The sequence below is a fragment of the Nerophis lumbriciformis genome, linkage group LG28 (assembly GCF_033978685.3).
Source record: "Nerophis lumbriciformis linkage group LG28, RoL_Nlum_v2.1, whole genome shotgun sequence".
NCBI lineage: Eukaryota > Metazoa > Chordata > Actinopteri > Syngnathiformes > Syngnathidae > Nerophis > Nerophis lumbriciformis.
The window spans coordinates 23,493,937-23,508,090 of NC_084575.2; the positions used below are offsets into that span (position 1 = coordinate 23,493,937).

At 38.1% G+C, this 14,154-nt stretch overlaps 1 protein-coding gene across 10 annotated transcripts in view; it reads right to left on the reverse strand.

Moving 5' to 3' along the window:
* The window catches only part of itpr1b (inositol 1,4,5-trisphosphate receptor, type 1b), a 254,529-nt gene that overhangs the window by 198,342 nt on the left and 42,033 nt on the right, over window positions 1-14,154 (reverse strand). For all 10 annotated transcript variants that reach the window (XM_061923933.2, XM_072916599.1, XM_061923928.2 and 7 more), the window contains exons 14-18: window positions 2,728-2,827; window positions 2,493-2,653; window positions 1,324-1,465; window positions 1,085-1,243; window positions 830-1,002 (exon numbers count right to left, since the gene is read on the reverse strand). In XM_061923933.2, the coding sequence (XP_061779917.2) occupies window positions 830-1,002; window positions 1,085-1,243; window positions 1,324-1,465; window positions 2,493-2,653; window positions 2,728-2,827 (735 nt within the window). The remainder of the gene's footprint in view (window positions 1-829; window positions 1,003-1,084; window positions 1,244-1,323; window positions 1,466-2,492; window positions 2,654-2,727; window positions 2,828-14,154) is intronic.

Consider the following 14,154-nt stretch of genomic DNA (forward strand, 5'->3'; position numbering starts at 1 on the left):
ATTTCATGGAATCTACTTTTATACCCAATCATGGCACCCACCTGTTCCCAATTTGTCTGTTCACCTGTGGGATGTTCCAAATAAGTGTTTGATGAGCATTCCTCAACTTTATCAGTATTTATTCCCACCTTTCCCAACTTCTTTGTCACGTGTTGCTGGCATCAAATTCTAAAGTTAATGATTATTTGCACAAAAAAAATTAAGTTTATGAGTTTGAACATCAAATATGTTGTCTTTGTAGCATATTCAACTGAATATGGGTTGAAAATGATTTGCAAATCATTGTATTCTGTTTATATTTACATCGATCACAATTTCCCAACTCATATGAAAACGGGGTTTGTATAAACATTGAGAATGTCTGCAACTTGTAGACAACAGAGCTGTCGTTGGTGGCGTTTATTTATGTATCTATAATTGCTATTACTTATGATTAATCAAAACAGTAATTTGACAATGAACTCCCGAGTTTGTGCTTTTAAGTATGTGCGATACAAAGTGAGTAAAACATCAATACGGTGTATATATTTTCACATTTTTGTTTCAATTGTGTGCTATTTGAAGTTAGGTTTACAAAGAACACTTAAAAGTTAAAGTTAAAGTACCAATGATTGTCACACACACACTAGGTGTGGCGGAATTTATTCTTGAAGCATTAATAGGTAATTCATAAAATCACAAATTAATTTAATGTTATTGAACAAAATAATCCTCAGAACATTGCACACCTTTCTGAAAAAGTTGCCGCAAATTAAGGCATTTTAATCCGTAACAATCACAAAAAGTGCACACAAAATCTTCCGGGGAATGATTAACCCTCTTGGCTCACCTCGGCTCCCGGTTTTTCCTGACAAGAGTAACAAATGTATCTATCTCCGCAGCAGTGATGTGTTTCTCCAGCAACTTCCTGTTGTTGTGGAGTAGAGCAGTTATTGTGTCTTCTGCAAGCACATCATAGCCTATCTGTTTCTGCATGAAGCGAAATTGCTTGGCGATATATTCCTGTGAAAAGACGACAAAAAAGGATAATTACCACATTATAAAAGGGCCAGAAAGTCAGAGTGGAGGGGTTCTGCCCACCTACCTGGTTCTTTCTGTAGTCCTGCTGAGAGTGGCGTAACACTCTGTAACAAAGCCGACAAATATGTCGAAAAGGAGCGTGGCGCTGGTCACCCAGCTCCTCCAGGCGCAGCATGGGACCATCGCCACTGTCTGTGAAGGGTGCTTGGAGAAGTTTGAAGATCTGCGAAAACAGTGAAAAAACTAATTGTTGAAAATAACATTCAAAACTCTTGGATAGGCGTACTGAATATTTAAACTAACCTGCTTGAGGATATTCTGCTCTCTCATGAGTTTTTGTCTTTCTCTGTTGGGTTTGTTTACCATAATCTCCAAAACATCCTGTCCACTGTTAGGGATGTCTACCACAAAGAAGACGAGATCTTCCAGAAGTTTAGTTACAAACCTGAGGTAAACAAATAAAACTTACTAATACAGTAAATTAAAGGAGATTGACTATTATATGGAAGTTAATTTGTGCCTTTATAACGAAATATTTTTTTAAAAAACTGAATTTACAGTGCAGGCCAAAAGTTTGGACACACCTTCTCATTTCAATGCGTTTTCTTTATTTCCATGACTATTTACATTGTAGATTGTCACTGAAGGCATCAAAACTATGAAACATGTGAAGTGAAACCCATTACACCTCTTGAAGAGAGAATGCCAAGAGTGTGCAAAGTAGTAATCAGAGCAAAGGGTAGGTATTTTGAAGAAACTAGAATATAAAACATGTTTTCAGTTATTTCACCTTTTTTTGTTAAGTACATAACTCCACAAGTGTTCATTCATAGTTTTGATGCCTTCAGTGACAATCGACAATGTAAATAGTCATGAAAATAAAGAAAACGCATTAAATGAGAATGTGTGTCCAAACTTTTGGCCTGTACTGTATGTAACTGAATTTTTGCGTTTGAATTTTGTGAACTGAATTTTTTTACATCATCATCATTATGCTGACTATTTATTTTAATTTTTTAATTTTTTTAAAAGTGTTTTAAAATTCAGTGTATAAAAATTTGGTGTAAAAAATTCAATGTAAAAATATTCAGTGTATAAAATTTTTGTGCAAAAAATTCAGTGCTGAAAATTTCCATGTTGAAAAATGTACTGCTTCAAAAAGCAAGAGACACTTCTGGTAAATTAGGACTGAAGCAATCGAACCAGCCAATGAGGTGTCCAGTTTGAAGTCGCATGACATGGGTCTTGCAAAACAGTATGAAAAAGCAATTAACTGGCCTACCTTGGCATAATACAATATAATTAACATTTCAATGCGGCCCGCTGGATATTTTCATATTATTTCTATTTCAGTTCTCAAAACCTAAACGCAAAAAATTCAGTAACATAAATCCAGTGTATAAAAAAAAAAGAAAAAAAAAAAGAGCTTTCGTAATAAACACAAACAAACCTCCATACTATTAGCAGTTTACCTTCTTTCATTCTGCGTAATGGTACCCTTTTCCAGTTTGCCTGCAATTGAAGCCAGCACTTTGCTAGCATCATTTGCAAAGTCTAAATCCCGCACCTCTGCTGGTGGCACTGGTACAATAGCAAAAGCCTCCTTGTCTTCTTTCACTGCTGAGGTTCCAATCTGAAAAGACGTAAATATGCTCAGCCCAACACGCTGATTGATGAGTTACATGACCAACCAAGTTGTTAACTTACTCTTAACATAACAGGCTTTTCCTCCTCTTTGTCAATGGGGTTGTTGGTGCTGTGGACCCACGTGTTGGTGCACAAGTGCTTTAGCCGCACATAAGAACTCCTGAAGAAGCAGCAAAAACAACGATCAATGGCGTGTGTAGAGCATGTACAACTAAATTCTATAAATGTTTCAAAATCATCTTGATATTTGCATTCTCTACAACAGTGATCCTCAACAGGCGGACCGCGGTCCATGTCCGGACCCAGCGACGTGTCCGTCCGGACCCAGCACGAATTATAGTAAAAAAAAATAAAAAAATAAAAAAATAAAAAAATAAAAATAAAAAAAAATTATTATTATAATTATAATTATTATAAAAAAATATAATAATTGTATTTATCTGTGAGTTATCGCTAGCGCAAGTCAACGTTCTTTGTTGTTTTTAGTCAAATATCTCCACGTTTCGTTTACACTTCTCGTTTCTCTCTCTCTCTCTCTCTCTCTCTCTCTCTCTCTGAGAGAAAGAGAGAGAGACGGAGTGAGAGCGAGAGAACGCCACTCTGATTGGCTAATTCCGGGGTATGGGTTGTCATCTCTTTCACAACGACGCGCTGATAGGCTGTTACCACCTGGGTCATGTGCACAGTGCATGGAACCTTTCGCTGCAGGCACACTCGTATCGCTACTTCGCTAACTGTTCACTTGTCAGTCACTGAATGTGAATCAAATCACAATGGCATGCTCCAAGTTGGCTCAGGCTGGTAAAAGAAAGGTGGACAGGGAAAACCGACGTTTCAAGGAAGAATGGACAGAGCAATATGTTTTCATCCTACCTACTGCAAGTACCAGACCAATGTGTCTACTATGCAACACTACTGTTGCTCTGGTGAAAAGTGAAAATCTGAAACGTCACTATCTGAAAGAGCACCGCGAATTTGAAGAGACATTTCCTCATGATTCAGAGCTAAGAAAAAAAGAAATCACGAGGCTGAAAAAGCCATATGAAACATCAAGCAAGATTTTTGTTAAATCTATGACACAACAACAAATAGCAACAGAGCAGTAACGTGCGGTGAGGTTGATGGCTGGTGAGGCACTGACTTCAACACAGTCAGATTTACAAACATATGAACCCTAAAGAGTATCTTATTCACCATTTGATTGGCAGCAGTTAACGGGTTATGTTTAAAAGCTCATACCAGCATTCTTCCCTGCTTGGCACTCAGCATCAAGGGTTGGAATTGGGGGTTAAATCACCAAAAATGATTCCCGGGCGCAGCGCCGCTGCTGCCCACTGCTCCCCTCACCTCCCAGGGGGTGATCAAGGGATGGGTCAAATGCAGAGGACACATTTTTTCAAAGTTCTTATTTCTTTTTGTTTCAAAGAAAATATTTCATGTATTTTATTGGATATTTATTTTATTTTTGTTAATTTTAAGAAAATGTTAAACTACCTACCTCCTGCTATTATATAAGCTTGACCGATAATAAACGGACCCAGCCTGTTTCAAAAAAACATTTGTGGACCTTCAAGATTTGTACTTGAGGACCCCTGCTCTACAAGAAATTGCAAAGTAGTTACAATCCTCAACAGATCTTATAGAGTTGTACGGTATTTCGGTACTAGTATAGTATCGCAGTACTAATGAATCAAAAACGGTACTATACTCTGTTTGAAAAGTAAAGGTTCGCCATATTTTTGGGATTTTTTTTTATAGGCATGACAGCGCGTCGTCGTCACGTTGTGACATTGCTGGTTTTACCAGCAGAGGAGCATGTTCGGCAGCGCACAATCACAGAGTACTTACAAGCAGACAGCGTGTAGACAGAAAGGGGAGAATGGACGCATTTTGGTTTAAAAACTAACGATAAAGGTGAAGCTAGAACACTGAAACGCCCACAGGAAGAGGCGCTTTAAAACATGGCTAGCTAGTTAGCGGCTAATGTCCAGCCACAATCGGCTACTTCTAAATCACTAATCCTCGCCCCCATGGCGACAAATTAAGTGAGTTTTGTTACAAGTATTTATCCCTGCAGGATGAGGAATATATAAACATGCTTCACTACACAACATAGCTCACTGCTGTCACAATGTAAACAAATGCCATGGGTGGATCTACACCTGACATCCACTGTAATGATACCAAGTACAAGAGCGTATTTAGTCGATACTACTATGATTACATCAATATTTTTTATCATCACAAAATCTTTTTTAAATTCATAAACTCAGGAAGTACGTCCCTGGACACATGAGAACTTAAATTATGACCAATGTATGATCATGTAACTACCGTATTTTTCGGAGTATAAGTCGCTCCGGAGTATAAGTCGCACCGGCCGAAAATGCATAATAAAGAAGGGAAAAAAACATAAGTCGCACTGGAGTATAAGTCGCATTTTTTGGGGACATTTATTTGATAAAACCCAACACCAAGAATAGACATTTGAAAGGCAATTTAAAATAAATAAAGAATAGTGAACAACGGGCTGAATAAGTGTACGTTATATGAGGCATAAATAACCAACTGAGAACGTGCCTGGTATGTTAACGTAACATATTATGAAAGAGTCATTCAAATAACTATAACATATAGAACATGCTATACGTTTACCAAACAATCTGTCACTCCTAATTGCTAAATCCCATGAAATCTTATACGTCTAGTCTCTTACGTGAATGAGCTAAATAATATGATTTGATATTTTACGGTAATGTGTTAATAATTTCACACATAAGTCGCTCCTGAGTATAAGTCGCACTATGAAACTATGAAAAAAACTGCGACTTATAGTCCGAAAAATACACTACTTGGATCGATACCTAAATTTGTGGTACAAAACTAATGTAAAGTATCCAAACAACAAAAGAATAAGTGATTATTACATTTTAACAGAAGTGTAGATAGAACATATTAAAACGGAAAATAACCAGATTTTAACAGTAAATGAACAAGTAGATTAAAAGTACATTTTTACAGCTTGTCCTTTATAATTTTTACAAAATAATAGAATGATAAATGACACAATATGTTACTGCATACGTCAGCAGACAAATTAGGAGTCTGTGTTTGCTTACTTACTACTAAAAGACAAGTTGTCTAGTATGTTCACTATTTTATTTAAGGACAAAATTGTTCTTTGATTGCAATAAGAAACAGATGTTTAATGTACCCTAAGATTTTTTGTTAAAATAAAGTCAATAATGCCATTTTTTGTGGTCTCCTTTACTTCGAAAAGTAACAAAATACATTTATAAATAAATGATAAATGGGTTGTACTTGTATAGCGCTTTTCTACCTTCAAGGTACTCAAAGCGCTTTGACACTACTTCCACATTTACCCATTCACACACACATTCACACACTGATGGAGGGAGCTGCCATGCAAGGCGCTAACCAGCACCCATCAGGAGCAAGGGTGAAGTGTCTTGCTCAGGACACAACGGACATGACGAGGTTGGTACTAGGTGGGGATTGAACCAGGGACCCTCGGGTCGCGCACGGCCACTCTTCCACTGCGCCACGCCGTCACCTTTTGGTACCGGTAACAAAATATTGGTATCGAGACAACCCCACGTTCTTAGTTCCATGTCATAACAGTGAAGCAAAAACCACACTCATGTGGATTCATCCATGACACAAGAAGCAAAGTAACACGTTCCTTTTCAGTGCTGTACAAACTAAAACCAAGTTCCGGTTCAGTCCTTTGCAAGCTACTTGTATAAAGTCTACTCAAACATTCATTAGCGTGCTGTGTTGTTAGCTAATGATAGTGATTTGGATAGCTAACATGTAATGTACGGTATAACCTGTCATAACAACAGGACTACAAATTATTGCTTTTATGTTTGTACACATGTACACTCTCTTACGTGTGGCAAGACAGCTGTGAGAGACAAGCCTGAACACTAAACAAAAAAACCTCCTACCGACAAACAATTTTTATTCAATATATTATATTTTTTGGTTTGAAAAAAAATAAAATAAAAAATAAAAATAAAAATAATAATAATATATATATATATTCTGCCTTCCGCCCGATTGTAGCTGAGATAGGCTCCAGCGCCCCCCGCAACCCCGAAGGGAATAAGCGGTAGAAAATGGATGGATGGATGGATGGGTTTGAAAAACATAACTTTGAGCAGTTGCACCAGCCCCTTTAACACCCTTCATAAGCCCCCTGCCTGAGAATAAAAAGACACAGCAGGAAGGATTAAGTTTGCCATATTTAGCGAGTGATCACTCTTTTTCATATAATGGCATGTAAACAAATCTAGTGAAAACACTTTGAGATTGTGGCATGCATGAACAATTTGTAGTTCTAAACATTCAAGTTCATTCAATGTGTCACGGCCAAATATGCAAATGTGACGATGGTTTTAGGCACGTATATACAAGCATTCACACTTGACTGAAGAAATGCATTTATTGTTAATTTTATTTCCTCCGACGTTTAAAGGGGAACTGCACTTTTTTTTTTTTAATTTTGCCTATCGTTCACATATATTATGAGAGACAAGAAGACAATGTATTTTTTTTAACGGATTACAGTTGTAAAAAAAAAAGTCTGCTTACAGTGAAGCCAAAGGGAGGTCCATAAAGCCCTCTAAAAAAAACTTTTAAAAAAGTGCCAACAATACCACATTTACATTTTGTGACCTTAATTGTGTGAATGCTCTCGATTCTACACCAAAAAAATAATTTATTATAATTCTGCCGCAAAAGTTTGCAAAGGCCACGGCCCACAGTTTTCATCGGACCGGAAATCGTTAAAATAAAAAATATCCCAAGTTATCCAGAATTCCTGGTTTTTCGGGTCATTTTTCCCATTAAAAAATAATAGGTCATTTTTCAAATTTGTTCAAAAGTTCAAGTTCAACATTTTTTTTCCCCAAGCTGTATTTTCACTTCTTTTTTTATTTTTTATTATTTTATTTTCACTTCTTGCTGGAAAGTTTTTTCAGACCGCATTTTTCAACCGTTTTTGACTATTCCACTTTCAAAACATGTTTCTTAGTTGGGACAACAACATCACCATTTCCCAAAATTTCAGGAATTCCGAAATACACATTCTCAATTCAAACTGTTACTATTTAAACATTTTTCAATCGATTCCAAAAGTTCCAACACCAACCCATCCATATCATCTAGGACAGGGGTTGGCAACCCGTGGCTCTAGAGCCGCTTGCGGCTCTTTAGCGCCGCCCTGGTGGCTCTCTGGAGCTTTTTCAAAAATGTATGAAAAATGGAAAAAGATGAGGGGGAAAAAAAAAATGTTTTTGTTTAAATATGGTTTCTGTAGGAGGACAAACATGACACAAACCTCCCTAATTGTTATAAAGCACACTGTTTATATTAAACATGCTTCACTGATTCGAGTATTTGGCGAGCGCCGTTTTGTCCTACTAATTTTGGCGGTCCTTGAACTCACCGTAGTTTGTTTACATGTACAACTTTCTCCGACTTTCGGGGACGTGTTTTATGCCACTTCTTTTTCTGTCTCATTTTGTCCACCAAACTTTTAACGTTGTGCGTGAATGCACAAAGGTGAGTTTTGTTGATGTTATTGACTTGTGTGGAGTGCTAATCAGACATATTTGGTCACTGCATGACTGCAAGCTAATCGATGCTAACATGCTATTTAGGCTAGCTATATGTACATATTGCATCATTATGCCTCATTTGTAGCTATATTTGAGGTCATTTAGTTTCCTTTAAGTCCTCTTAATTCAATTTATATCTCATGACACACTATCTGTATGTAATATGGCTTTTAAATTTTTGCGGCTCCAGACAGATTTGTTTTTGTATTTTTGGTCCAATATGGCTCTTTCAACATTTTGGGTTGCTGACCCCTGATCTAGGACAATTGTGCTAAAATCAATATTTTAAAAAATTCCGTGTTTTCCCGAGATTCCCAAATTTAAAAAAATTGCCATTCAAATGAATGAACATAGTCTACAATGCCCTAAATCCGCAAACATTTTAGCATTTTTTTAAACCTGATTCCGACCTTTCAATCATCCACACACACTACTCTTCCAATATATCGAACGCTAAACATGTTTTTCCATTCTCAAAATTCCCGGTAATTTTTTCCCCATTAACAATGAATGATACATTTACAATGGACTGCATATCCCACCATTTTCCTCCGATTGACACTGTTCCAACATCCACACGCTCCGCTTGCCCTGGACATTAAAGCCACCACGTTTCCCGGTTTTGAAAATTTCCTGATTACCCAGAATTACCAGGAATTTTCCCCCATTGAAAATGAATGGGAAATATACAAACCTCTCTAAATCCCACATTTCTCATCCACACACTCCACTCAACCTGGACATTCAAGCATTTCAGTTCCGCTCATGCGTATCAGCTGTTCGGCAGTTTGCGCACATAAGGCATTCACACGCAACTCCGACCGGAGTAACAACCAAGCATTAGTAATACTGTTGTTATAAGCGCTAACGCAGACAAACTGTTTTTAGCGGCGCATTGTCACAGCTTGTTGCTGCTATGTTACCGTCGTCGGCTGGTGAGCTGCTTCCTCGTCTCGGAGCTAGTGAAAGTTTATTCTAGATCAGAAATAATGCATCTCACCATGATAGTAGAATGATGAGGACATAATCCGACAAATTGGTCAACTTTGGCATCCAATTTAGACCCGGTAAATGTCGAGAAAAACCCCAAAAGACGCTTGGTTTTACACCCTTTTTTCTTTGTGAGGATTATGAGTCATTCTTCATCTAAATGGGAATATATCAATATCCTATTAGTCGGCATCCCAGTGAGAGCCGAAATCGTACAGTAAGTGATGTTTTATAATATTTGTTGGCTCTCATGAAGTATATGCAGTGAGTAATAATCAGTGATGTTGAATGAAAAAGTGAATGTCATGATACGTTTTTTAAATGTATGCGCCGTTATATGCTTAAAATGAGCAAAATACATAAATTATTAATTGTTATTATGAATGTGCCTGTTCAATATTACATATATATTAGGGCTGCAACCAACAACTAATTTGATAATCGATTAATCTGTCGATTATTACTTTGATTAATCGATTAATAATCGGATAAAATAGACAAACTACATTTCTATCCTTTCTAGTATTTTATTGAGAAAAAAAACAGCATACTGGCACCATATTCATTTTGATTATTGTTTCTCAGCTGTTTGTAAATGTTGCAGTTTATAAATAAAGGTTTATTAATAAAAAAATAATAATAACAATACAAAAAATAAAAAAATTAAATTAAATTAAAAAGTAGCTTCTGCGCATGCGCATAGCATATATCCAACGAATCGATGACTAAATTATTCGGCAACTATTTTTATAATAGATTTTAATCGATTAGTTGTTGCAGCCCTAATATATATACATCCATCAAACCTTTATGGAGGTGTTTGGCTGTTTTTTAGAGTGCTTTATAGGCAGAAAAGAACGACTCCCATAGCAATCTTTTGATTGCATTTGTTTAATAGTTAAAATGCATAAAAAAAGAAAAACATATGTATACTTGTCTTACATAAGGATGGTAAACGATAGGCAACATTCCCAAAAAAGTACAGTTCCCCTTTCAAAAACTCCAAGTACTTTTTCACTCACAACAGGAATGGTAAAAAAAAAACAATGGACTTTTTATTGTGATTGAAAATTTTGTATTGGTCTAAAAAAAATTGTCAGAGGTAAGTTGGTAACTGAGAACCTAAAACCTTTGAGTTTGAAAGCCACTTACAAATCACAGATTTCAAATGTTCTGTTGTGATCGTCTTTTGTTCCATAAGTCAGCATTCATAAATCATGTGTAATTATGTATGTCTATTGTCATATGCTAAGTAAACCTGCCGTTGTGTGTGTTAGCACTCTGCCTTTTGCAGGTGTCGGCAACCCGCGCATGCGGCTCTTTGATCACTCTGATGCGGCTCAGCTGCATACTTGCCGACCCCCCCCCCCCCCCCCCCCCCCGATTTTCCCGGGAGACTTCCGGATTTCAGTGCCTCTCGCAGGAAACTCCCGGGATTAATATTCTCCGATTGTCACCCTTACAATAATAATAAGGCCGTGCCATGATGGTACAGCATTTAGCACCCTCTACAATCTGTACTAACAGCGTGCCAGCCCAGCCTCTTGTTATATGCAACTTCAGCTTGCACACATAAGTGACAGCAAGGCATACTTGGTCAACAGCCACACAGGTTACACTGACGGTGGCCATATAAAACAACTTTAACACTCTTACTAATAATGCGCCACACTTTGAACCAAAACCAAACAAGAATGACAAACACATTTCGGGAGAACATCTGCACCTTAACACAACATAAACACAACAGAACAAATACCCAGAATCCCAAGCAGCCCTGACTCTTCCGGGCTACATTATACACCCCTGCTACCACCAAACACCCCCCCCCCGTGCGTCGGTTGAGGTGGGCGGGGTTTGGTAGCGGGGGTGTATAATGTAGCCCGGAAGAGTTAGGGCTGCATGGGATTCTGGGTATTTGTTCTGTTGTGTTTATGTTGTGTTACGGTGCAGATGTTCTCCCGAAATGTGTTTGTCATTCTTGTTTGGTGTGGGTTCACAGTGTGGCGCATTATTAGTAAGAGTGTTAAAGTTTTTTATACCGCCGCCGTCAGTTTAACCTGTGTGGTTGTTGACCAAGTATGCCTTGCTGTCACTTACGTGAGCAAGCAGAAGCACCATACAACGTGTGGCTGGGCCAGCACGCTGGTTGTAGTGGGCGCTAAATGCTGTACCATCACAACACGTTCGAGAGAATATATGCCCTGAAATTCGTAGTCTGCCGGAAAAATCGGGAAGGTTGACAAGTATGACGCTGTCAAGCGCCATTCATATAAAACTCACGGGCCGCACTAACGTTCAGTTTACATATTAAGGTGTGGGTTGCGTGTCTGAGACCCTTGGTTTATACATAGCACAAACCAAAAAAAACAACTTTGTATGCAGTGTTATTTCATTTTAAATTTCAAAAGATTTTTGTGGCTCCCATTGTTTTCTTTAATTTGTGAAACTGGTCAAAATGGCTCTTTCAGTGGTAAAGGTTGCCGACCCCTGGCCTATAGTATAATGCATGGCATGTACACTGTACTAACTCACCACGGAATATCCTAACATTACAAAAAAAAGCCAAATGAACAGGTTAAATTGTCTAAATACAGTATATAAAGAAACTAATACATACACATACAATGATGTGAGTTTATAATAACCTGAAGGAGCAGAGAAACGGCACCAACAGTGACACACTAAGTTAAGTGCGAGGCATGAATGCTGATTAGCCAGTTATGAGCCCTACAGCATCGTCCTATCTGCACTGAGTCACACCTGAGCCGGCTTGTTGGCTATCTGCACGTGCAGCGTGACGTGCAAAGCATTACATAAGTGCTCAGCGTAGCTAACCTTGGTGTATACCCCTTGTCCCTGGCATTAATTCAAGTTCGAGGAGCCAGGTTATTTAAAGTATGTGAAGTATTATCGACTGTTGGCTGTGCAGCCTGCAGGCACGCACTTGATGAAGGACACAATAGTACCTTTTTTTTTTTTTTATAACTGATGTTAGTGTGTGTAAAAATTCAGATTAATTGTAGCTTTTTTCAGTGTCCTAAAAAGAGATACATAGTTTAGGTATGCATGAGAATGTCAAAAACTGCAATGTTTACGTGATTAATTTAAACATGAGTTGTAAGTGTTCTTCCTTTACCAGCCCTGGCTGTAATTTCTGTATGAAGATTTACAGGGACTTTCCCTCATTAAATCACGAGAAAATAAGTAATAATGTTGTTAACAGGGGAACAGCATTGTAGTGACAAACAGATTGTTTTCCTAGTTTACATGTAACAACTGGGTTCTATGAACACAGATACAACTGTATCTACGACGGATACTGCAATACAAAATAGTCTCTCTCTTTTTGATGAAATAACATTAGAGGAACTATTACAGCGTGTAAGTGGGATAAAACAAACAACATGTTTACTTGACCCACTTCCTGGGAAACTTATCAAGGAGCTTTTTGTATTATTAGGTCCATCAGTGCTAAATATTATAAACTTATCACTTTCCTCTGGCACTGTTCCCCTAGCATTCAAGAAAGCGGTTATTCATCCTCTGCTCAAAAGACCTAACCTTGATCCTGACCTCATGGTAAACTACCGACCGGTGTCCCACCTTCCCTTTATTTCGAAAATCCTCGAAAAAATTGTCGCACAGCAGCTAAATGAACACTTAGTGTCTAACAATCTCTGTGAACCTTTTCAATCCGGTTTCAGGGCAAATCACTCTACGGAGACAGCCCTCGCAAAAATGACTAATGATCTACTGCTGACGATGGATTCTGATGCGTCATCTATGTTGCTGCTTCTTGATCTTAGCGCTGCTTTCGATACCGTCGATCATAATATTTTATTAGAGCGTATCAAAACACGTATTGGTATGTCAGACTTAGCCTTGTCGTGGTTTAACTCTTATCTTACTGACAGGATGCAATGCGTCTCCCATAATAATGTGACCTCTGACTATGTTAAGGTAACGTGCGGAGTTCCTCAGGGTTCGGTTCTTGGCCCTGCACTCTTTAGTATTTACATGCTGCCGCTAGGCGACATCATACGCAAATACGGTGTTAGCTTTCATTGCTATGCTGATGACACCCAACTCTACATGCCCCTAAAGCTGACCAACACGCCGGATTGTAGTCAGCTGGAGGCGTGTCTTAATGAAATTAAACATTGGATGTCCGCTAACTTCTTGCAACTCAACGCCAAGAAAACGGAAATGCTGATTATCGGTCCTGCTAAACACCGACATTTATTTAATAATACCACCTTAACATTTGACAACCAAACAATTACACAAGGCGAATCAGTAAAGAATCTGGGTATTATCTTCGACCCAACTCTCTCGTTTGAATCACACATTAAGAGTGTTACTAAAACGGCCTTCTTTCATCTCCGTAATATCGCTAAAATTCGTTCTATTTTATCCACTAGCGACGCTGAGATCATTATTCATGCGTTCGTTACGTCTCGTCTCGACTACTGTAACGTATTATTTTCGGGTCTCCCTATGTCTAGCATTAAAAAATTACAGTTGGTACAAAATGCGGCTGCTAGACTTTTGACAAGAACAAGAAAGTTTGATCATATTACGCCTATACTGGCTCACCTGCACTGGCTTCCTGTGCACTTAAGAAGTGACTTTAAGGTTTTACTACTTACGTATAAAATACTACACGGTCTAGCTCCGTCCTATCTTGTCGATTGTATTGTACCATATGTCCCGGCAAGAAATCTGCGTTCAAAGAACTCCGGCTTATTAGTGATTCCCAGAGCCCAAAAAAAGTCTGCGGGCTATAGAGCGTTTTCTATTCGGGCTCCAGTACTATGGAATGCCCTCCCGGTAACAATTAGAGATGCTA